The sequence below is a fragment of the Tursiops truncatus genome, chromosome 16 (assembly GCF_011762595.2).
Source record: "Tursiops truncatus isolate mTurTru1 chromosome 16, mTurTru1.mat.Y, whole genome shotgun sequence".
Taxonomy (NCBI): Eukaryota; Metazoa; Chordata; class Mammalia; order Artiodactyla; family Delphinidae; genus Tursiops; species Tursiops truncatus.
In genome coordinates this window covers 26,711,300-26,735,228 of record NC_047049.1, presented here as the reverse complement: position 1 = coordinate 26,735,228, position 23,929 = coordinate 26,711,300, and the positions used below count along the sequence as shown (strand labels likewise).

At 39.4% G+C, this 23,929-nt stretch overlaps 1 protein-coding gene across 21 annotated transcripts in view; it reads left to right on the top strand.

Moving 5' to 3' along the window:
- The window catches only part of BTRC (beta-transducin repeat containing E3 ubiquitin protein ligase), a 184,128-nt gene that overhangs the window by 37,293 nt on the left and 122,906 nt on the right, over positions 1 to 23,929 (top strand). For 13 of the 21 annotated variants that reach the window (XR_004522406.2, XM_019939841.3, XM_019939839.3 and 10 more), the window contains exon 2: positions 18,755 to 18,862. The exons of 3 other annotated variants lie outside the window; for them this stretch is intronic. Coding sequence is in view for 13 of the 18 variants with exons in the window: in XM_019939841.3 (XP_019795400.1) it covers positions 18,755 to 18,862 (108 nt within the window). In the remaining 5 variants the exon portion in view is untranslated. Of the gene's footprint in view, positions 1 to 1,262; positions 1,299 to 18,754; positions 18,863 to 20,654; positions 20,738 to 23,929 lie in introns of those variants that run through there. 5 more of the 21 variants (XM_019939845.3, XM_073794054.1, XM_073794050.1 and 2 more) reach the window with 3 other exon arrangements.

Below are 23,929 nucleotides of genomic sequence, written 5' to 3'. Positions count from 1 at the left end.
CATGCTGTGGAGCAACTAAGCCCGTACGCCACAACTACTGAGCCTGCGCTCTAGATCCTGCAAACCACAACTACTGAGCCCCCATGCCGCAACTACTGAGCCCCTGTGCCGCAACTACTGGAGCCCGCACGCCTAGAGCCCATGCTCCACAACAAGAGAAGCCACCCTGGTGAGAAGCCCTCGCACCGCAACGAAGAGTAGCCCCTGCTTGCCATAACTAGAGACAGCCCACACGTAGCAATGAAGACCCAACTCAGCCAAAACTAAATAAGTAAATAAATTAATTAAAAAAAACAAAAACAGATCTTGATCCAGTCATTATTTTTGCTGTTTACATTTGCCAACCCTCTCCTCTTTAGTCTTTAAAAAAAACTGGCTAGAAACCAAATTGTTAAATTGTTATTTCAGAGGTTGGAAGAGTAGTGGAATTTTTCTTTAAAAAATGAACTTAAGAAAATGATCCTGCTATGATCCTCAGGTTTGGTTAAATAAATCATCTTTTTCAGTTCACTGCAAACTACAAAATTTATTAAATTATCTCAGCTGTGATTAAAATTAAAATGTGTCTTGTTACATTAATATGTGAAAATTAGTTCAATCCTATAAAAATACTACATATTATAAATAGTCTTTTAGATGCCTTAGGGAACTAAGGGGGATCTTAGTAACATTAGTAACATTTGCATATTTTCTCCTCAAATAGTAATATTTCCATGTTTTGTTTATAAGCAATAAATATATATACATATTCATGGATATTTATACTATGGGAGAATTTTTTTTTGGGCTGTGCTGCTCGGCTTGCAGGATTTTAGGTCCCCAACCAGGGATCAAACCCGTGCCCTTTGCAGTGGAAACGTGGAGTCCTAACCACTGGACCGCCATAGAATTCCCACTATGGGAGAGATTTTACTGTATCTTGGTCAGCTGATCAAAGGGCTTAAAAGATCTGAATTTAATGATTTAAGCTATTAAATTAAAATAACCTTTTGCATATACGGAGTCCTGTTATAGCAAATACTGGTACAAGAAAGGGTTGTAACAATTGATAGTTGTTTTTTTTTTTTTAAAAAAACACACTTTTATGTACTGACATGATGGTCCTAGTAATGGATATGGTGATATAGTAGCCAAAATATTTTTAAAAATTTGTGTTGCCGATTTAGAACAATAAATGCTTTTCTTTGATCTTTTCTATAAATAGGAGTTTTTATAAATACTCAATTTATACTATAAAAGAATTTGAAGTGTATGAACTTCTTCAGGATTCTACTACCATGGAAAGCCTTGAATTGAAGGTAAAGATTTTAAAATGGAGTTTACCTAGTATAAAGCCCACTACTTAGAGCTCTGGTATTCCTAACAAATGATGTTGGATTACCACAGCAAAGTATGCAGTATAGAACTGTATTCATTCTTGATTTTTCTACCTGGGACAGGTATTAATGAACAGTTTGCCACAGCTCATAATCATGATGATATTGCTATCTTTTGCTTGGGGAAGTCTGTGTAAAAGTAAGTCACTGCTAATGGTAGTCTTTAGGTTTCAGGTTTCAGGTATCAGGTTTTTAAAAATTTTTTTTTTTTATGATGAAAGTTCCTATCAAATTAACTCTTCCCTCAAAAGATTTTAAAATGGATTTTTTATTACTTAAATAAAATTCTTATGTAAATTTTGTTACTTTCTTCATGGGGAAGTCCAGTGTCCTTAAGAATACAATCCTAAGAGAAAGTTGTTACATATTGGAGAAAGGCAGGATGATTGTGTTGTTATGGCAACTCAAATGGAGAAAATGAAAACAGCACAGATAAGCTGCATCCTGTTGTCATAGCAACCATAGTTGTGAAAATGATTAAAGCTGGTCTAGAAAGGATGTACTGCAGCCTTAGTCAATCAGAAGTATGTAATGTAAGAAAGGACAGGGAGAATTGGTTTTAGACAGAAGTTAAATCCCTCTGGTGCCACAAGTTGCTAGTATCATTGCATATAGACAGATCTCTGTCCTTTCTAATTATATTTCAACTCAGTTTTATTGCCTGAGATCATAATAATGGTAGGAAGGAAAGATAAATACAATAACTATATGAAAAGCTTGTGAATAAAGCTTTTTTGGTAGCACATTTAGAAAGAAATTGAAGTCACAAAATTTTAACTGAAAGTGGCTTTAAAAGAACAGTAAAATGTTTTCATTTTCTCCTCTTTCCCTTCTCTTTTCCCTCATTTCTTACCCAATGCTTTATTTTCATTCTTTTCTGTAATCTCTTTTCTGTATCATTTTAGTCTTAAGTGTTGAACTGCAACATAAACGCCTAATGTCATGGCAATATGTAAAGCATCAAATGAAGCATTGTGACTGCAGATGAACAGATGGGTTTGGTGATAAACGATAAGCATCTTGTAGGTGAAATTTGTTTTAGCTATGTCCTTCAAACTTGAGCTATAATCAAAGCTTCTTAATTATTTTAAATGCCATTATTTCTTTCCCAACTTCTATTTGCCCACCATAGCAAAATATTTCTTCCCAGTGGAGTGGAGACATGTTAGGAATGAAAGCTGTGCTCTTTGTTCAGCATCTGGCTGTTTGCACAGGTTTTTGTGGTAATAGAATCGGAATCTCTGTGTAAGAGTATTGATCTGCTGCTTGGTAGGTACTGTGTAAAAGAAGTATCTCAGTAACAATGTGTTAAAGTGGTTTAAGAGCAGTTTCTATTACAAATGGGGTGGAGGAAGATGGAGTTCTGCGAGACTGGACACATGGTATAAATATCCATAAAACTGAGGGGTTAATCTAAAAACTGTGGTGTTGAAATTCCCATATTTCTTCCACATTTAATTGCAAATAATTGAACACTACCTGAGCATGAGTACATGAATGCCGTTGCCCTTTTGCCCTTTAGTAGAGGTTTTTATATTTAATGTTCTTGTGTTGTAGTTGGAAACTGCGGTGTGAATGTCAGTTATGAGAGATAGTATCGACTGACCATAAAAACAGTGTTTTAAAGTAATCCATTGAATATTTTCAGTCAAAATCCAAATATTAATGTTGACTTGCTTAAATATAAGTTAATTTTCATAAATAGGCTCTTTAAACAATGCTTGATTTTGCCTGACTAGAATCTGTCCTTTGGTATAGGCATAGGGAAGAAAGTTCTTACGCGCCAGCTCAGCGGCCATGGCTCACGGGCCCAGCCGCTCTGCGGCATGTGGGATGTGGGATCCTCGCAGACCGGGGCATGAACCCGTGTCCCCTGCACCGGCAGGCGGACTCCCAACCACTGCACCACCAGGGAAGCCCAGAAACTTCTTTCTAAAAAAGAGAAGATGGGGAAAGAGAAGAGAGAACTAGAGTTTTTTTGTTTGTTTTGAAAGATTTGTAAAATACTCGTCCCTTTTTTTTTTTTTTTTTTTTTTTGCGGTATGCGGGCCTCTCACTGTTGTGGCCTCTCCCGTTGGGGAGCACAGGCTCCGGACGCACAGGCTCAGCGGCCATGGCGCACGGGCCCAGCCGCTCTGCGGCATGTGGGATCTTCCCGGACCGGGGCACGAACCCGTGTCCCCTGCATCGGCAGGCGGACTCTCAACCACTGTGCCACCAGGGAAGCCCTACTCATCCCCTTTATGCTGTTATTTAGTAGTAGTAGGTCATATGTGACTCACGTGACTTAGACAGCTTAGGCTAATAAATGGTTCAGATACCCAGCAAACATGTCAAAGATTCCTTCAACAAGTTAGCTAACATTTTGTAAAGGAGTTAGAAAATGAAAGCCTACCATATGTGCCTGTATACTGTTATGCCTAGATATTGTAGTGCACTGGGATATAACAGTGCATGAATTTGAATCTCCCTTTCTCTTAGCTTATCTTGGAACAGAAATTTTTGAGGCTAGTTTGTAAATCTGTAAAAACGTTTTATATTAGAATCTGATGTGCTGATTTTAAGATTGGTGTCTAAAAGTGGACAGTGTCATCATCACATCAAATGTCAATGTGCATTTGAGATTTACTAGTTTGCATCTTGGCTTGTGCTAAGTTAGATTGTAAGATCAGGTAGTTAATTTTCTTGGAAGAAAAAAAAAATTAGCTATACTCATCACTCCCCAGTTCACAATTTCTTGTCACATTTCACTTGCTCCAGAAATATTAGTTTTGGAACCTTCTTGTGAATATGTAACTCTTAATACTGATGTCCTGAGAGAAAGGGGAAGAATTTCTTATCTAACCTAAATAATAACCACACCATCACAGAATATGTCCTCACAAACGCATCAAGCAATCAGATAGCCAGTAAACCTATTCTACTAAATTCCATAAACTGAATGGGGAGGGTAGATTATGTTCATTTTTGTTTCTTACTAGGGAACATGACACCTGATCTTTGAAATGGTTATTTATTTCATATATTGTAGCTGCCAGTCAGCCAGCCATTTGCAAATAGTGAAATAAACACACTGCTGGAAAGGAGTTTCTTCTCTATGGGTCTGTGGTGCCCAGGAAGTCAGATGTAATGTGGTTCCATTTATTTATGTAGGCAGTTATTCTCTTTCTAATGAGCAAGTAGTTTTCTTTTCTCTATTCCTACACAAAAGTTAAATAAAGGAGTACCCAAGGAGGGCTGGGATACTTGGTTTGTAGTAGTTGAAATACCGTTTGATATCAGGGGATCTTTTCATAAAGAGAGTTTCCCTCTCAGTTAAGAAGAAAGCTCCAGAGAGCGCTCCCTTTTGATCTCATTGTTAGAGCAAACATATCTGTAGAGAGGGGGATGTTCCAGAAGTCCAGTGTGAGGATTTGTCTCATCCTCCTCCACCTCCCAATCAAAGGATTTTACTCTGTGGCTTCTTTTGCTCTTTTTGCCTGTGAAGTGAGGGATAAGAGCTAATTGCTCATATGGCAGCCAGCCTGCCTTAATATGTGGATTATTAACATGATACTGTCCTCTGTTGAGTCATAGCAACTGCTGTGAACAAATGTGTAAATCCATACTGGAAAAAAAGTGTTGCAAATGCCTTTCATCAAAATGGAAGACTGCTTCAACTTCTGTTTACTCCTCTAGTTGCAATCAAGCTTTCTTTTTCTTTTTCCTCTCTTTTCCCTTTCTCTCCTCCCTCTCTCTTTCAGAAATACATAAAGCCTAATCCTCCCAATGAGTACTGTGATCATTTGAAGTTTGTGTATAGGCCAACCCCATATCATCAAAAATCGTTGTGTAACCCCATGATTCCCAGGCCTCAGCTGGTGGCCTAGTTATTTCAAACAATATTTAATGCAATAAATTCTAGTGCAATAAAAGAATTTGGACAGTCCCTTAGAGCTTATTGCAGTGGGATTTGACTTGATTTTAATAAAATGAAATGCCAGTATAACCAAATAATTTCTTTGTGGCATGATTTAAAAGGCCTTTAAGTACAGGTATAGGAGATTGAGTTTATAAAACCTAATCTGAATAATTGCAGTTTTATTCTTACTGAGTAAATGAACACTTCAAAAATATAGGAATCCTCCTTACTTAGCATAAGGTGATTTTTAATAATTAGCAAAAGAAATGTAAGTGAACAACCTTACTTTTTGTACTGTTATGGGGAGAATAAAGATACCACCTGGCTGTATGCATAAATTTGTGTACTAAGTTGGTTGATTACTGTAGATGGGTCTTAAAAATGACTTTTTGGTACAGAAAACATGTGGCATCTAGGTATTATGATGCCATGCTGCCTGCTAATGTTGAATATTTTGTGTGATTTTTTTTTTTTTTAAAGAAAATTGTTCTTACTCATTCAAATTCAACAGTCTTACAGTAAAGTCAGCCATAGACCAAATATTCAGGACTTATGTTGATACAAATGAAAGAAAAATACAACACAAGTATTTGGTAATTAAGAAAACCAGAATGTCAATGTTAGAAAAATTTGGTCATAGTCTTGTACTCTGGAGTCCTTATCTTAAGCCAATAACTTTTAAGATCTTTTGTTTTCTGTACTGAAACAGAATAGTGAAAATGTTTTTATAGAAAGTTATGAAAAAGAAGTATGTATTAATTTGCTTTGGGTCATTCTAATCTCTCTGGTAAATTCATAATTAGGAAGGCCTTTTTAAGACTGTGTTCTAGTCTCACAGGTACACAGCTTCTCCATATCTGGTAAATTTAAATTCATATGTGAGGAGGTTATGTTTTTTTAAAGCATATTATTTACACAATTCACTGGAATGGCTCCTTTGGAAGTTGGGTGGCTCTGTTATGTAATTATGTACTTAGTAACCCTGCGTTACACAGCAGTAGGAATTCAAGTAAGAATAATTTACTGCTTATGCATAGTTATTAGAATTTTAAAGCATTTGCGCAAAATTCTAGTTTATCAGAGTGTTATATTTGACTAATTGCATACTTAATAAATAATAATGAATAAAATTTATTTTAGAAAGCAGCCAGGTTTGAATCCTAACAGTTCTAAATAAGCATCAGGAGCTGCTTCCTCCTCTCCCCCTTCACCTTATTGTTTAAAGGGATTTCCATCCCTTTAGGCCAGATTTTGTAGTGAAACTAATAATTACTGTTAAAAAAATCCATATTAGATGTGTTAAAGATAGACTTAAATCATAGAATTATGGAATTTTATTGCTGCAGGTGTTGTTAGAAATATTTTAATCTACTCCATTTTACCAGTGGAGAAGCTGAGGCACATGGAAATTGAGTGAACTGCTCAAGATCTTACAGTTGGTTTGAGTACGAGTCTGCACCTTGTCCTGGATTAGTGTCTTAACTCCTGGATTAGTGTCACACCTATTCTCAGTTGTTATGATAATTCAACAGTTCACTTCACCAGGGATTTCTTGAACACTTCTGCTGGACTAGGCAGTGGACTAGGCATCCAAAGATTATAAGAAAAGTGTGAGTTTATATGGGCTAACAATAATGATATCAAACTAGTAATATTTAAATTCTAATTTATCTAGTGTTTTTCAATGTTTATAAATGTTATAAATGTTTAAAGTTGGCTGAGCCTTTAAATCTAAATTTCCTACTAGATTATAATTTCCTTTAAGGCAGGGACTCACTTGCTTTTCATAACGTTAATCCAGTTTCATTTTGGAATGCTTAAATTAAAAAAATTTTTTTTTGGAGCATTGATGACATTGTTGGAATAAGTGTAGCTTCCCATGGTATCTACTCTGGGGATAATACTCATTTCAGAATTACACTTTTTTCTTAATTGAATACTTTTGATTTCAAGTTAAAAATTGTCTCATTTCCGCCTTAAGCAAGAAGGAGCACCTATTTTAAGGGTACAGAGATAGCTCATGGAACTAAAGGGGAAGATGTCAGGCACCACAAAGACATGGAGCCAGGCATTGGAACACCTTTAGTGCTCAAGGCAGCCACCTTGTATACCTGGGATAAATCCCACTTGGTCATGTTTTATAATCCTTTTTATATGTTGCTGGGTTTTATTTGCTAGTATTTAGTTTAGGACTTTTGCTTATATATTCATGAGGAATGTTGGTCTGCTTATCTCCATTCTGCTAATGAGACTGTCCAATGAGTTTAAAAATTTCAGTTATTTTCAGTTCTTATATTTCCACTTGGTTCTTATATATATCCGTTATTTCTTTGCTAATACTTTCTATCTTTCCATTTCTTTCAAGAATGTTTGCCCTGAGTTATTGGAACGTTTTTATACTATTTATTTATTTTTAAATAAATAAATTTATTTATTTTTGGCTGCGTTGGGTCTTCATTGCTGCATGCGGGCTTTCTCTAGTTGCGATGAGCAGGGGCTACTCTTTGTTGCAGTATGCGTGCTTCTCATTGTGGTGGCTTCACTTGTTGCGGAGCGCAGCCTCTAGGCACGTGGGCTTCAGTAGTGGCTCTCGGGCTCTAGAGTGCAGGCTCACTAGTTGTGCATGGGCTTAGTTGCTCCGAGGCATGTGGGATCTTCCTGGACCAGGGCTCGAACCCATGTCTGCTGCATTGGCAGGTGGATTCTTAACCACTGCACCATCAGGGAAGTCCTGGATTATTTATTTTTTGTATTCCATTTTATCTCCTCCGTTGGCTTAATAGGTACTTTTGTTTTGTTTTAGTGGTTGCTCTAGAGAGCACAATATGCATTTAGAAATATTTACTGAGGGAAATCCCTGGCAGTTCAGTGGTTAGGACTCGGTGCTTTCACTGCCAGGGCCCAGGTTTGATCCCTGGTCAAGGAACTAAGATCCCGCAAGTTGCATGGCATGGCCAAAATAAAAATTATTGAGGTGAAATTCACATAACGTAAAATTAACCGTTTAAAAGCAAACAGTATAGGGTCATTTAGTACATTCACAATGTTATGCAATCATCACCTCTATCTAGTTCCAAAACGTTTCCGTCAGTCCAAGTAAAACTTATTCATTAAGCAGTTTCTGTCCATTTCCCCCTTCCTCCAGGCCCTGGCAATCACTAATCTGCATTCACCTATTCGGGATATTTCATATAAATGGAATCATACAATATGTGATCTTTTGTATATAGCTTCTTTTAATTAGCATAATGTTTTTGAGGTTCACCTTGTATCAGTACTTCATTTTTAGGGCTGAATAATATCCCATTGTGTGTATATTCATTTATCTGTTCATTTGTTGGTGAACATATAGGCTGTTTCTACCTTTTGGTTATTGTGAATAAGGTTGCTGTGAAATGTCTGTACATATATTTGTTTGAGTATTTTCACTTCTTTGGGGAATATACCCAGGAGTGGAACTGCTAGAAGTGATCACATGGTAATTCTATGTTTAACTTTTTGAGGAACTGCCAAGCTGCTTTCTACAGTGGCTGAACTTTTCATATTCCCACTAGCAGTGTATGAGGGTTTCAGTTTCTCCACACCCTCACCATAACTTGTTATTTTCTGGTCTTGTTTTGTTTTGTTTTTAATTGTAGCTTCAAAAGCTTTTGAGACTGGGTAGGACTTCGATGATAAAGATACTTCCAGTCTATCTGGATCTCCTGGCATGCTTTTTTCCTGAGGTATCTAGATAGCTCTGGGGTTTTTTTGTTTCTGTTTTTTCTGTTGCCATCCTAGCGGGTGTGAAGGGCATCTTGTGGTTTTGACTTTTATTTTCCTAATGACTAATGATGTTGAGTCAATGTTTTTTTTTTTGTCAATTTGTGTATTTTCTTTGGAGAAATGTCTATTCAAGTCCTTTGTCCTTTTTTTTTTTTTTTTGCAGTACGTGGGCCTCTCACTGTTGTCGCCTCTCCCGTTGCGGAGCACAGGCTCCAGACGTGCAGGCTCAGCGGCCATGGCTCATGGGCCCAGCCGCTTCACGGCATGTGAGATCTTCCCGGACCGGGGCACGAACCAGTGTCCCCTGCACCGGCAGGCGGACTCTCAACCACTGCGCCACCAGGGAAGCCCTAAAATTTTTTTTAAATGAGAAAGATTTAAAGATATTTACCCACATATTTGTATTTCTGGAACTTTTAATATTTTTGTGTGGGGGACTTCCCTGGTGGTGCAGTGGATGAGACTCTGCTCTCCCAATGCAGGGGGCCCAGGTTTGATCCGTCGTCAGGGAACTAAATCCCACCTGCATGCAGCAACTAAGAGTTTGCATGCCACAACTAAGGAGCTGGTGAGCTGCAACTAAGGAGCCTGTCTGCCACAACTAAGACCCGGTGCAACCAAATAAATAAATAAATAAATATTAAAAAATTTTTTTTGTGTGGATTGTATCTGTTATTTCCAAATATATTTGGAAAATATATGCTTTCTCCCCACTCACTCTCCTGGTTTTCTTAATGGGATACCAAATTATACATTTGTTGGACCACTTGCTTATTTTTCATGGGTCACTGAGGCATGATTCAATTTTTTCCAGTCCTTTTTCTCGTAGTGCATTATTTTGCATATTGCTATTCCTTCAGATTTACTGATCTATTCTTCTACATTGTTGTAGTTAGCTGTTAATCCCGTCTCATGAAATTACTATTTCAGACATTGTATTTTCCTTTTCTGGAAGTTTTATTTCATTCCTTTTTTGTATCCTACGATTCTAGAATCATAGAATAGCTGTTGTTAGACTAGCTAATGTTAGAATAGCTATTTTAATGTTTTGGCCTGCTAATTTCATTTTTTTAAAGTTTAAAAAAATTTAAAAAATTTAAAAAAATTTTTTATTTATTTATTTTTGGCTGCATTGGGTCTTTGTTGCTGCACGCAGGCTTTCTCTAGTTTCAGTGAGTGGGGGCTACTTTTTTTTTTTCCGCAGGCAGAAATGAGTTTATTGCATTAGAAAAAATACCAAAGAAAAGCAGCAAACACCTCCATACTCCAAACAATTATTAGTTTGACTTCAAGGGCGAAAAGGAATCTCAAAGGTACAAACTTTATTTCTGGGAGGAGGTGACAGTCTCATCCCTCCTCCTCCTTCCTTGTCCCTTTAAACCAATGGACCTCGATAGAGGTGTCCATCTGTGTGATATAATCACACACGTCTTTCTCATCCTGCTTGCCTGCGCACGCCCGTGTGGAGCTAGCTGGTCACAGTGAGCAGGCTTCTGAGGTTCTGGGATAGACAGAGAAATGTGAGGATGGGGCTGGGGGGGTTCCTAGCCTGAGACCAGGTTTCCAGTTAGTGATGGTGGGACTAGGGTCGGGGAGGGAGGGCTTGCCTTCCTGCAGAGCTGAGAAGACAGCTTATTGATCCCTCCTTCTTGCCGGGGGCTACTCTTCATTGTGGTGAGCAGGCTTCTCATTGTGGTGGCTTCTCTTGTTGCGGAGCACGGGCTCTAGGTGTGCAGGCTTCAGTAGTTGTGGCACGCAGGCTCAGTAGTTGTGGCTCATGGGCTCTAGAGCGCAGGCTCAGTAGTTGTGGTGCACGGGCTTAGTTGGTCCGCGGCATGTGGGATCTTCCTGGACCAGGGCTCGAACCCATGTCCCCTGCATTGGCAGGTGGGTTCTTAACCACTGCGCCACCAGGGAAGCCCGGCCTGCTAATTTCATTATCTCTGTCATTTCTCGATCTGCTTCTATTGACTGATATTCCTCCTGATTATGGGACACATTTTAATGCTTCTTGTCTCATCTAGTAATTTTATTTTATTTTATTTTACTTATTTATTATTTTTATTTTTTATTTGTGTGTGTGTGTGTGGTACGCGGGCCTCTCACTGTTGTGGCCTCTCCCGTTGCGGAGCACAGGCTCCAGACGCACAGACTCAGCGGCCATGGCTCACGGGCCTCGCCACTCTGCGGCATGTGGGATCTTCCCAGACTGGGGCACGAACCCGTGTCCCCTGCATCGGCAGGCGGACTCTCAACCACTGTGCCACCAGGGAAGCCCTATTTTATTATTATTATTATTATTTTTTGGCCACGCTGTGAGGCTTGAAGGATCTTAGTTCCCCAGCCAGGGATTGAACCCAGGCCCATGGTGGAAACACCCGAGTCCTACCCATTGGACCGCCAGGGAATTCCCTCATCTAGTAATTTTAGATTAGACATTATGAATGCTACATGATTCAGTGTTTGTATTTTGTTGTCTTTTTAAAAGAATGTGTTGAGTTTATTTTGGCCAGTAGTTAAGCTTCTTGCAGTTTGATGCTGCTGTGACTTGATTTTAAGCTTTATTAGGATAGGTTTAGTGTAACCTTTATACTAGTGTAGTTTATCCCTACAAGTGAGGTGTGAGCTTTCTGGGGCTCCTACTCAATGTCCCACATGTTCAGTTAGGCTTCTGCAATCTGGCTGGTCAGAACAGAAAAGTTCCCCAGCTCTGTGTGGGTTCTAGGAGTTGTTGAGCTTACAGCTCCTTCATGGTTTTTTGCCTGGCCTTATGGAGTTTCACCTTATGCAAACAGGACTTAGTGTTTAGGAATAGACTTAAGGAGTCCCCTGTTCAGTTATCTAGAGCTTTTTTCTGCATAATTCTTTCTCCAATACTCTGACTCACCAATTCTGTTCTCTGTTTCCTCAATAAATGGTCCTATTTTGCTCTTCTTGGAGTCCCCTTTCTCATGCCACAGACTAGAAAGTGCTTTGAGGTTTAAGACTTGGACAGTTTTAAGGATCACCTCATTTATTTCCTGTCTTTCAGGGATTACAGTCTGGTACTGCCTGTTGTCCAATGTTTTCAAATATACGTTTCACATATTTTGTCCCTTTTTCTTTCAGTCTATGATGGGAGGGTAAGTTTGATACCAGCTACTTCCTTATTGTAGTAGCTGAGGTCTAATGTTGTTTTACTTAGAGTTTCTATTTTATTTAAATTTAATGTACTGGAAGTCCTCACTTTGCATGGTTCTGATATGCACAAATTTCAGTTACTACAGTTTAGTTAAATAACACCAGTACCCCAAAACATGGTTCAAATTTCAGTTATCAGAGTTTATTAACTGTAATTTTTGTAAAGTGCAAACTTCCTTGCTAGCTCTCCAGTCCACAGATCACTATGTGGAAAACAGATGCACATCATGATCAGTCAGTCGCTTTCAGTCTGTTGATTAGTCACATACATACTGCACAGTGTGCACTTGTGGGCACGCCTGACCTGGGTCCTCTTTAAGATCTCCTACAAGACTATAATGAAGGTACTGGCCAGGGCTGAGGTCTCATTTGAAGGCTTGATTGGGGAAAGATCCACTTCAAGTTTACGTGGTTTTTGGCAGAATTCCTTTCCTCAAGGATTATTGGAGACTCAGTTCCTGGCTGACTGTTGACTGGAGGCCACCCTCATTTCTTGCCATGTGAAACTCTCCAGTATGACTACTTGCTTCATCAAAGCATGCAAGCCAAGAAGGCAGTAGAGTCTATTAGCAAGATAGAAGTTTCAATCTTATATAGCCTAGAAGCAAGGTATTAGGCTATCCCACACTCAAGGGGACAGGATTACTTACAAGTGTTATGAGGAGGTGGGGATGACTGGGGGCATGTTAGAGTTTGACTGCCAGTATTATAATCCATTATCATCATTATTTATTCTGATGTTCAATTTGTCGCAGAATTAGCCTGTGAGAACCTTTTGCACTGGCCCCTGGCCATGTCTTCACCATTTTTGAGTACCACAAGATGATACTCTGAGGTCATCTTAAACTTTACTTGCCCAAGTCCTGGAATTAGCCATGTTCTAAGGAGCTCTGGTTCCTTTTAGTGGAGAGTGATATTTGGAATCATTAACTGTACTCATTGCTATTAAGGTGTTACTGTTACCAGACCCTCCCAGTTGATAGAGCCAGGGGGTGTGTTTGTGTATGTATGTGTACACACACATATACATACATCACTTACCTAGAAGTGTCTGTCTCTGTTATGAAGCTTTGCATTCATAACATCTTCAGTTGTAGTTCAGCAGCATAGTATTCACTCTGGCTTTCTTCCTTTCTATATTTGTAACTCTTCTCTGATGAGAATCCTTGCTCTTATTATCCTCAATATTTGATCTACCCACCTAATTTTTTTAAAAATAAATTTATTTATTTTATTTATTTATTTTTGGCTGCGTTTGGTCTTTGTTGCTGTGTGCGGGCTTTCTCTAGTTGTGGCAAGTGGGGGCTACTCTTCGTTGCGGTGTGCAGGCTTCTCATTGCAGTGGCTTCTCATTGCAGAGCATGAGCTCTAGGCATGCGGGCTTCAGAAGTTGTGTCACGTGGGCTCAGTATTTGTGTCTCATGGGCTCTAGAGCACAGTCTCAGTAGTTGTGGCACACGGGCTTAGTTGCTCCATGGCATGTGGGATCTTCCCAGACCAGGGCTCAAACCCATGTCCCCTGCATTGGCAGGCGGATTCTTAACCACTGTACCACCAGGGAAGCCCTTCCCCACCCCTCATTTGATGGATCTTCCTGTATAACTCATCTCCCATTGCCAACATAGCTCTCTCTCCATTTCCCACCCCATACTCTTTATGGATGTCTTCCTTACCCTTTTGGGATCTATTTGCACTGGGCTAACCCTTCCACCCTTCTCTCCCTACTGAGTCTGAAACTCTTTGCTGGGCCACTGCCCCTCACCCCACTGGGTCAGAATTCAGTGCTGTCCACTACCCCTCCACTCTATGAATGTCTTTTTCTGCCCACTTTGGAAACCCTCACTGCCCTGCCCTTCCCGGACACGTGGACATGCTCATCATCCTGCTCACGGCCACTTCAGTCCCCCATGTAGAAGCTCTCCTCACTCCACTAGGGCTGTTGAACCCCATGCCAGGCCACCCTCTTGTAAAGGTTTTTTTCTGTCACCCTACTTGGGCTCTGAAACTCTATGCCAGGGCTTTTACCCCTCAGGGACACCTTTCTCACACCAGTTGGACTCCAAAAGCCTGTATTGGGCCATCGTTGCCACTTATACCACTCAGTTTGATGCCCACTTAGCTTGTACTCACTTAATGGCTGTTGAAGTTCATTTTTCAGTTAGGAAAGGAGATGAGGGAGAAGAGGAATCGAATTTTATTTTTCATATTAAAAAAAATCTCGCTAGTATTTTTACAGCAAATGCTTTTAACCTAGTGCATTGTAGTTTATACAGAAGCCAGTGTTTCCCACATCTATGTAATGCTTACAGGTTTATACCCATGCTTTCATGCCATATTTTTACTCACATACTAGAGGTTTATTATCCTGTTATGTTTATGATTTCTGAGCTTATCTACTCCACCCCCACCCCAACACCCCGAAACCCACAGGTGGTTTTCAATTTACATGTGTCTGTCAGTGCTACCACCATTCTTCCAGTCATTCATTTGAAATCTTGGGTTATTTCTGACTCATCTTTCTTTGTTCCTTTCGTCAGTCAGTAAGTCCTGTTGATCTTTCTCTTTATGTAAGTTTGTCTTCTCTTTGCCCATTACTTTGATGATTAACATGGCCACTTGGGTGGGACTCCTTTTCTTTAGTTTCTGAGTCAGTCCAGTGCCCCTAAACCACCTTTGGCTCCACATTTTTTAATAAATGAACGAACTCCATGTGTGACTTTTTAAGTGCCTTTTTTTTTTTTGGCCATACCGTGGCGACATGCGGAACTTCCCCAAGCAGGGATTGAACCCATGTTCCCTGCAGTGGAAGCACAGAGTCTTAACCACCGGACCACCAGGGAAATCCTTAAGTGCCATTTTTACGTGGCATTATTCTAGGTAGTCAGATATCTAGTTTGAATCCCATATTTACCACTTGCGTGGTACCCATTCACTTTTGGTAATTTATTTAACCACTCTGGATCTTTTTTATTTACTAGATTGTTTTACAGGTGAGTAAGATAATGAATCGCGAAAGAGATTTATCCAAAACGCATACCTTTCAGCCTGGTAAGATCAGTCTCAGTAAAATAAACAGTGTTATTTTATCAGTATTCTCACTGTTTTATAAGCAAAAACTGTTTCCTTACTTCTCTTTGATATGTAGCTTTCAATGATCACTTGCTATTAAGAGCACATTTATTGACCATCTACTATGACCACATACTGGAGATTAAAAAAAAAAAGACATGACTCATATCTGAGAAATACATTATGATAGAGGAGGCAAACATATAATTAATTTACGTACAGTAACAAGTGCTACAATAAAATTAAAGACTGTGTCTGAACTTTTTAAAAATTAGAAATTTTAACTAAACTTATATAGCAGCTATTGTCTAACACAGTTTAGTATGTTATTGTATTTTTCCTTGTAGTTACTGTTTGTGTTAATTTATCTCCCTCAAATAGAGTGTAAACTACTTGAGAATAGGTCTTTATAGTGGTAAGTGTGGATTTTGGGAGACAAACACATTGTGGTCTTACTTCTGCCGCTGACAGTCACTGTAACTTCTCTGAACTTGAGTTTACTCTCCTGTTAAAGTGAAAATACTAATAATTCTTTGACAGGATTGTAATGATTAAGTGAAATAATGTTTTTAAGGATCTAGCACAATGACTGGCAAACAATTTATGCCTGATAAATTTTGTTTCTCCTCTCCTTCTACTCCACTTGTGTCTGTTCTGCTAATGAACACTAAATATTTGATTAATGGATGAATTTATTGATTCAATGATCTGCAGTTCATAATGGCTTCCCAGAACATTTTGAAATGCAAGTGGCATTCATGGAAGCCTGTTCTTGGTAATGATGGCACTTTATATTTTTTTCTTTTGTACTTGAAGTTTTTTTCTTTAATATTTATTTATTTGGCTGCACTGGGTCTTAGTTGTGGCATGCAGGATCTTCATTTGTGGCATGCGGGATCTTTAGTTGCAGCATGCAGTTCTCTTAGTTGCGGCATATGGAATCTAGTTCCCTGATCAGGGATTGAACCCAGGCCCCCTGCATTGGAAGTGTGGAGTCTTAGCCAGTGGAGCACCAGGAAAGTCCCTGTACTTGAAATTTTTAGATCCCTTATTTTAATTTTACCAAAACCTTGTGCAGTAAGGGTAGGCAGATATGATTATCCTATGTGACAGTGGGAGTTTCATTTTTGAAGTGAGTGAACTAAATTGGGATTCTTTTTTTTAAATTTATTTATTGGCTGCATCAGGTCTTAGTTGTGGCATGGGGGATCTTCCTTTGCAGCACGCAGGCTTCTCTGTAGTTGTGGTGCACGGGCTCAGTTGCCCCACAGCATGTGGGATCTTAGTTCCCTGACCAGGGATCGAACTGGCGTCCCCTGCATTGCAAGACAGATTCTTAACCACTGGACCACCAGGGAAGTCCCTAAATTGGAATTCTTAAAAGCCAGTCATTGAATTTGTATAGGTAGAGTGTGAATGTATTACATGGCCTGTGGAATACTATAGTTCTCTTGGCCTGAATTTTTTAGTTGATATAGTAGTGAAAAGGGAATTCTTCTATTCCATGGCTTAAGGATACATAAAGTCTCAATGCAGCAATCTTTTTATTGTTCATTATTATAGCTTCTTTTACTCTTAGAAGTTGACCAACAGGGACCTGAGTTTAGGAGATTTTGTCTTTCAGCTTTCATATAGTAAATGCTAAGGCCAGCCCTTTGCCTGCAGGGCCTTCTATCAGTGAAGAGGAACTGTGGCTTTTCCCATGCAGCCAAATAGGGGGAGGAGTCAAGATTTTCAGTGTTCTTTGTGAAAATGAATTTGTGCTGTTGAACCTCATGGGCATTAGATACTATATTCTCCTTAAAGCACTGCAGGCCCCTTGTTGCAACATTTCAATCTCTTTTTCTGATTCTTTCAGGTAGTAGAAAACATGTTTCAGGCATTTAAAAACATGCTGTGTATGCTTTTTAAAAGCTGGTAAACTCATTCAATTGATTAACAGACTTCAGTTGTAATAAATTATTGGCCCACCGTTTTTTGGAGTACTTTGCAGCATACTGTCCTTATATCAGTTATAGATAGTGTGAACAATGAATACCATATTTTGTTTCCTTAATATTTCTCCAACTAAAGTGTTTTAAGAAGAAAAAAAGTCCCACGATGATAGTAAATATTTCAAAGCTTATAAAGTTTAGTATTATGTGTACTGACTGTTATATTTCAAAATATTTTTCTGTTTTTATATGTGCTGTGATCAGGTATTTAGTTTTTTAGTATTATTAGACTGTAATAGCACCCAAGTTGATGGACAGAGCTTCAGCCTGGGATACATTGAGGGAAACCTAAAGATTGTAAAAATTCTTCTAAAAGATACAGTGTTTCATAAAGCTACAGGAGGAGTACCACTAATATTGTTTAATTAGTACTACTAGAACTCATAATTTCTACCTTGTTTTTTGTTTGCTACTGAATACACTATATGTATATTCACACTTACACATTTGTTTTTGTTTTTTTAGAAGGTTTTAGGACCAGCAGCTTTTTGGGGTTCTATTTTTTTCCTCTTTTTCTGTCCCTGTCTCTGCTTCTTTCTTTCTTGTTGTTTTCCCTTCTGTTTGGATTGCTTCCTGCCTCCTCCCTCCAATATTCCCACCCCCCTTAATCCATCTGGAAAGATGAAGAGGCAGCTGCTATGGTAACTATGCATTTTGGTTAATAGCAGACTAACAAGACACATAAAACATATGCAAACTGTGCAGTTAGTTGCTGTCAAAGCGGTAGGGGTATAATACTTTTTCTTTTCCTTCTCCCCACCTTCTAAAAAAAAACTTTAACTTTCCTGTTATATTTTGTCTTCTAAGTTACCATTTCTAATATTGAAATGCTACCATGAATAATTCCTTTTTTCTGCTTAGTCTGCACAATATTTCACTCTGTGGTGAGTTTATGGGAGATGAGTTGAGGTGTGTAGAGGAAAAGAGTTGATTAATTGGGTTAAGAAGTAGATTTCCTGGGCTTCCCTGGTGGTGCAGTTGTTGAGAGTCCGCCTGCCGATGCAGGGGACACAGGTTCGTGCCCCGATCTGGGAAGATCCCACATGCCGCGGAGCGGCTGGGCCCGTGAGCCATGGCCGCTGAGCCTGCGCATCTGGAGCCTGTGCTCTGCAACGGTAGAGGCCACAACAGTGAGAGGCCCACGTACCGAAAAAAAAAAAAAAAAAAAAAAAAAAAAAGAAGTAGATTTCCTTTAGATTCATACATAGAAGGCAAACAGGGATAAAAAATTTTATTAAATATTTGGCTTCTTGACCTATAACTTTTTTTTCTTGCTTTTTGGCCACTAGTGTCCCTTTTGAGTTTCCCTCTGGGGTTAGAACTAGTTAGTAGTATGTTTCTTGAAGATGTGTCTATCATAAAGGCAAGCTGCACCTGGAATATTGTATTTAGCCAAGCCTTGAAAATTCCTGTAATCTGTGCCATCCTGTCTCATACTGTCCCATCTCATAGTTGTCCTCTCTCTGCAGTGCTCTATGCCCAGGTCTCTGTGGCTGGGCTGCTCCAGCCTGGCGGACAGCATGCCTTCGCTGCGATGCCTGTATAACCCAGGGACTGGCGCACTCACAGCTTTCCAGGTACTTTCTCTGTCTCTGTGGGTTATTTGTGGTCATTAGTATGTGTGTCTAATTAATTGGTGTGTCTCTCCTTCTTTCCCATCCTTTACTTACGTTCACTTTTCTCCTTCATGTTGCCTATATTTCACATCACTCAGTTCTCTAATTTATAATGTAGATCCAGATCCATCCACTCTTGAGACATTTTCATTATCGTGATTGGTTTGCCAAAATTGACATAGTGCAACTTGACTTGTTGGTTTTCATACCTAGTAGAAGTATGATCGTGAATAAATAATAATAATAAATAGCATTTATTAATAATATTAATAATTAATTAATAGCATTCAATATGTAATGTTTGCTCTGGACCTACATAAAGCCAATTAATCAATCAATTAATTACAACCAGTTGCCTGGGCACCTTCTTGTGTTTTTCTTGTGATTACTAAAAATATAAAGTGCTCAATTCAGAGTGTCTCCTCGCTACTATACTATTATATATGTATGTGTTTGTATATGTTCTTTTGGGTTTTTTTAAATAAATTTATTTATTTATTATGGCTGCGGTGGGTCTTCGTTGCTGCACGCAGGCGTTTTCTAGTTGTGGTGAGCGGGGGCTACTCTTCTTTGTGGTATGCAGGCTTCTCATTGCAGTGGCTTCTCTTGTTGCAGAGCACAGGCTCTAGGCACACGGGCTTCAGTAGTTGTGGTGCGCGGGCTTCAGTAGTTGTGGCACGTGGGCTCTAGAGCACAGGCTAAGTAGTTGTGGTGCATGGGCTTAGTTGCTCCATGCCATGTGGGATTTTCCCAGACCAGAGCTTGAACCCGTGTCCTCTGCATTGACAGGTAGATTCTTAACCACTGCATCACCAGGGAAGTCCCCAGTTACTTGGCTTTAATGAAAATACTTACTTTAATGTAAGTATTTTAGTGATGATGCTGCTGGATATTTGTCCTTTGCAAAACTTCCTTTGCTTGTCTTATGAGATACAATATGGTGAAGGGCATAGGCTTTAAAATTAGTTAAATCAGAGCTTATATACTGTCTGTCACTAGTGGTATGATCTTGAGCAAGTCATTTTCACCCTAAATTCATCTGTAAGTGGAGACTATAGTAAGGGCATGCAGTAAATAGTTGCTGTTATCATCCTTATCTTCATTGTCATTAATATTATTGCTGTTAATGTTAGAGAATATTGATATCCTGAGAGTATCAATTTATTTCAAACATAGTATTTTTGTTTGTTTGTTTGTTTTTTACTATATATCATATTGATAAAGTTTTGGCTCTCAAGGAACTCAGTTTAGCTTTTTGGTTTTTTAAAATCTTATTGGGGTTGCAATGAGTTTCACCAGACTGCAGTCTGAGATAACAGTCCCTATAAAACTTCCCTCCTTCAGATACCAGTTGTAAGGAGGGCCCCCCCGCCCAGCCCTGCCTCAGGTTTGGTAACTCACTGGAAAGGACTCACAGAACTCACTGAAAGCTGTTATATTCACAGTTTATTACAGGCAGAGGATACACGTTAAAATTAGCAAAAAAAGAGACATACAGGATAGAATCTGGAGGGAACCAAATGTAGAAATTCCTGTCATCCTCTCCCCATGGAATCATGGATGGCATTACTTCCTCTGTGCCACTGTATGTGACAGTACACACAGAATATTGCGAATCAGGGAAACTCACCCAAGCTTTTTGTGTACAGAGTTTTTATTGCGGCTCAATTACAGGCTGCTCACATGGCTGACTTTTAGTCTCTAGCCCCTCCTGTAGGTTACACTAATGCTTTTAGTCTCTGTTCCTTCTTAGGATTGGAACTGAGTGTGGCTCAAAGCCCCCATCATGAATCACATTTGTCCTGTGGCCAAAGCCCCCAGTCAAAGTTCTGTCAGGTAAGAAGTTCCAGGGGGATACCACCTGCCAGTAACCAAGGGGAAAGACCAGGCCTGTCTTTGGGTAAGATTAATTCTTCAGTACACAGGGGTCATGTACTCCTTTGAGAATCTGATGAGAACTACTGAACTTAGAAAAGTACTCATGACATATAGGCAAAGTTTTATTTATAAGTTTTACATATTATGATTATTATATTTATATTATCTTAAACTATTAAATTACTGTTTATTTTTTAACATCTTTATTGGAGTATAATTGCTTTACATTGTTGTGTTAGTTTCTGCTGTATAACAAAGTGAATCAGCTCTACATATACTTATATCCCCATATCCCCTCGCTCTTGCGTCTCCCTCCCACCCTCCCTATCCCACCCCTCTAGGTGGTCTCAGAGCACTGAGCTGACCTCCCTGTGCTATGAGGCTGCTTGCCACTATCTGTTTTACATTTGGTAGTGTATATATGTCAATGCCACTCTCTCACTTCGTCCCAGCTTACCCTACCCACTCCCCGCGCCCTCAAGTCCATTCTTTACGTCTGCGTCTTTATTCCTGTCCTGCTTCTAGGTTCTTCAGAACCTTTTTTTTTTTTAGAGTCCATATATATGTGTTAGCACACAGTATTTGTTTTTCTCTTTCTAACTTACTTCACTCTGTATGACAGTCTCTAGGTCCATCCACCTCACTACAAATAACTCAATTTCGTTTCTTTTTATGGCTGAGTAATATTCCATTGTATATACATGCCACATCTTCTTTATCCATTCATCTGTTGATGGACACTTAGGTTGCTTCCATGTCCTGGCTGTTGTAAATAGTGCTGCAATGAACATTGTGGTATGTGACTCTTTTTGTTATGGTTTTCTCAGGGTATATGCCCAGTAGTGGGATTGCTGGGTCATATGGTAGTTCTATTTTTAGTTTTTTAAAGAACCTCCATACTGTTCTCCATAGTGGCTGTATCAATTTACATTCCCACCAACAGTGCAAGAAGGTTCCCTTTTCTCCACACCCTCTCCAGCATTTATTGTTTGTAGGTTTTTTGATGATGGCCATTCTGACCGGTATGAGGTGATACCTCATTGTAGTTTTGATTTGCATTTCTCTAATGATTAGTGATGTTGAGCATCCTTTCATGTGTTTGTTGGCAATCTGTATATCTTCTTTGGAGAAATGTCTGTTTAGGTCTTCTGCCCATTTTTGGATTGGGTTGTTTGTTTTTTTGATATTGAGCTGCATGAGCTGCTTATATAGTTTGGAGATTAATCCTTTGTTAGTTGCTTCGTTGGCAAATATTTTCTCCCATTCTGAGGGTTGTCTTTTCGTCTTGTTTATGGTTTCCTTTGCTGTGCAAAAGCTTTTAAGTTTCATTAGGTCCCATTTGTTTATTTTTGTTTTTATTTCCATTTCTCTAGGAGGTGGGTTAAAAAGGATCTTGCTGTGATTTATGTCGTAGAGTGTTCTTTGTTTTCCTCTACGAGTTTTATGGTGTCTGGCCTTACATTAAATTACTGTTTAAATTACATAACCCCCAAATCCCCCAAACTAATAAGTTCTATTAAGGAAATGTTGCAGGAAGGGGGACCCCTTCTAGGGCCTGAGAGTGGGCTCTTGTCTAACACTGGGAAATGAATTGTCTGAGGAGACACACGTGCTGACAAAGCAAGAGACTTTTTGGGAAGGGGGTGCCCGGGCAGAGAGCAGCAGGGTAAGGGAACCCAGGAGAACTGCTCTGCCACATGGCTTGCAGTCTCAGGTTTTATGGTAATGGGGTTAGTTTCCGGGTTGTCTCTGGCCAATCATTCTGACTCAGGGTGCTTCCTGGTGGCGCGCGCATCACGCAGCCAAGATGGATTCCAGTAGGAAGGATTCTGGGAGGTTGGTAGGACATATGGACTGGCATCTCCTCTCTCCTTTTGACCTTTCCCTAATTCTTACGGTTGTTGATAGCTTGTCAGTTTCTGCATTCTTTACCAGGATCTCCTGTTGTAAGGTACCTCATGCAAGTGGTTACTATCCGGCCTGGCCAGGGCAGGCAGTTTCGGTCAGTGGTTACCCTAACAGAAATGTGCAGGGAGCCATAAGAATATATAAAAGAGGAACCTGATTTAACCTGAGGGTGGGGGTAAGGAAGATCAGGTAATCAAGGTTTGAATTAAGAACTGAATGATGAGTAGGGATTAGGCAAAAAGGGAGGTGGGGGAGAACATTTCAGGTCAGTTCAAAGGCCCTGAGGACAGGTGGGGTTTTGTGCATTTAAGGACTCTGCTGGGGAAAAAAAAAAAGAAAAAGAAACCTATCATTTCAGAGAATGAGGAGAATAGAGGAGAATAGAGTTAGGGAAGACTGGGGAAGCTTGATCATGGCAGGATTTGTCGGCCATTGAATGTTTCATCTTGATGCTAAGAGTACTAAGCTGTTGAAAGTATTTTTTTTAATAAATTTATTTATTTTATTTATTTATTTTTGGCTGCATTGGGTCTTTGTTGCTGTACGTGGGCTTTCTCTAGTTGCGGCAGGCAGGGGCTGTTCTTCCTTGCGGTGCGTGGGCTTCTCATTGTGGTGGCTTCTCTTGTTGCGGAGCCTGGGCTCTAGGCACATGGGCTTCAGTAGTTGTGGCGCGTGGGCTCTAGGGTGCAGGCTCAGTAGCTGTGGCGCACAGACTTAGTTGCTCTGCGGCATGTGGGATCTTCCCGGACCAGGGCTCGAACCCGTGTCCCCTGCATTGGCTGGCGGCTTCTTAACCACTGTGCCACCAGAGAATTTCCTGTTGAGAGTATTTAAACACAAGTTTGACCTGATCAGATTTGCATTTAGTTGTATTACTCTAGCTATCATAAAGATAATTTCAGTAATTGAGGGAAGAGATGTGGGCAGTTTGGTTTTGATGTCAGGACTCCTTTGCACTGTTAAAAATTATTGAGGACTCCAAAGTGGTTTTGTTTATATGGGATATATCTATTTATATTTATTATATTTGAAATTAGAACTGAGAAAAAAATTAAATATTAATTTATTCATTAAAAATAACTGACTAAAATAGCTACAATAAATCCATTATATGTTAATGCATGTGAATGTTTTTATTTAAAAAAACCTATTTTCTAAAACAAAAATTTAAGACTAGCATTGTATTACATTTTTACAGTCTCTTTAATGTCTGGATTAATAAGAGAGCTGGATTCTCATGTC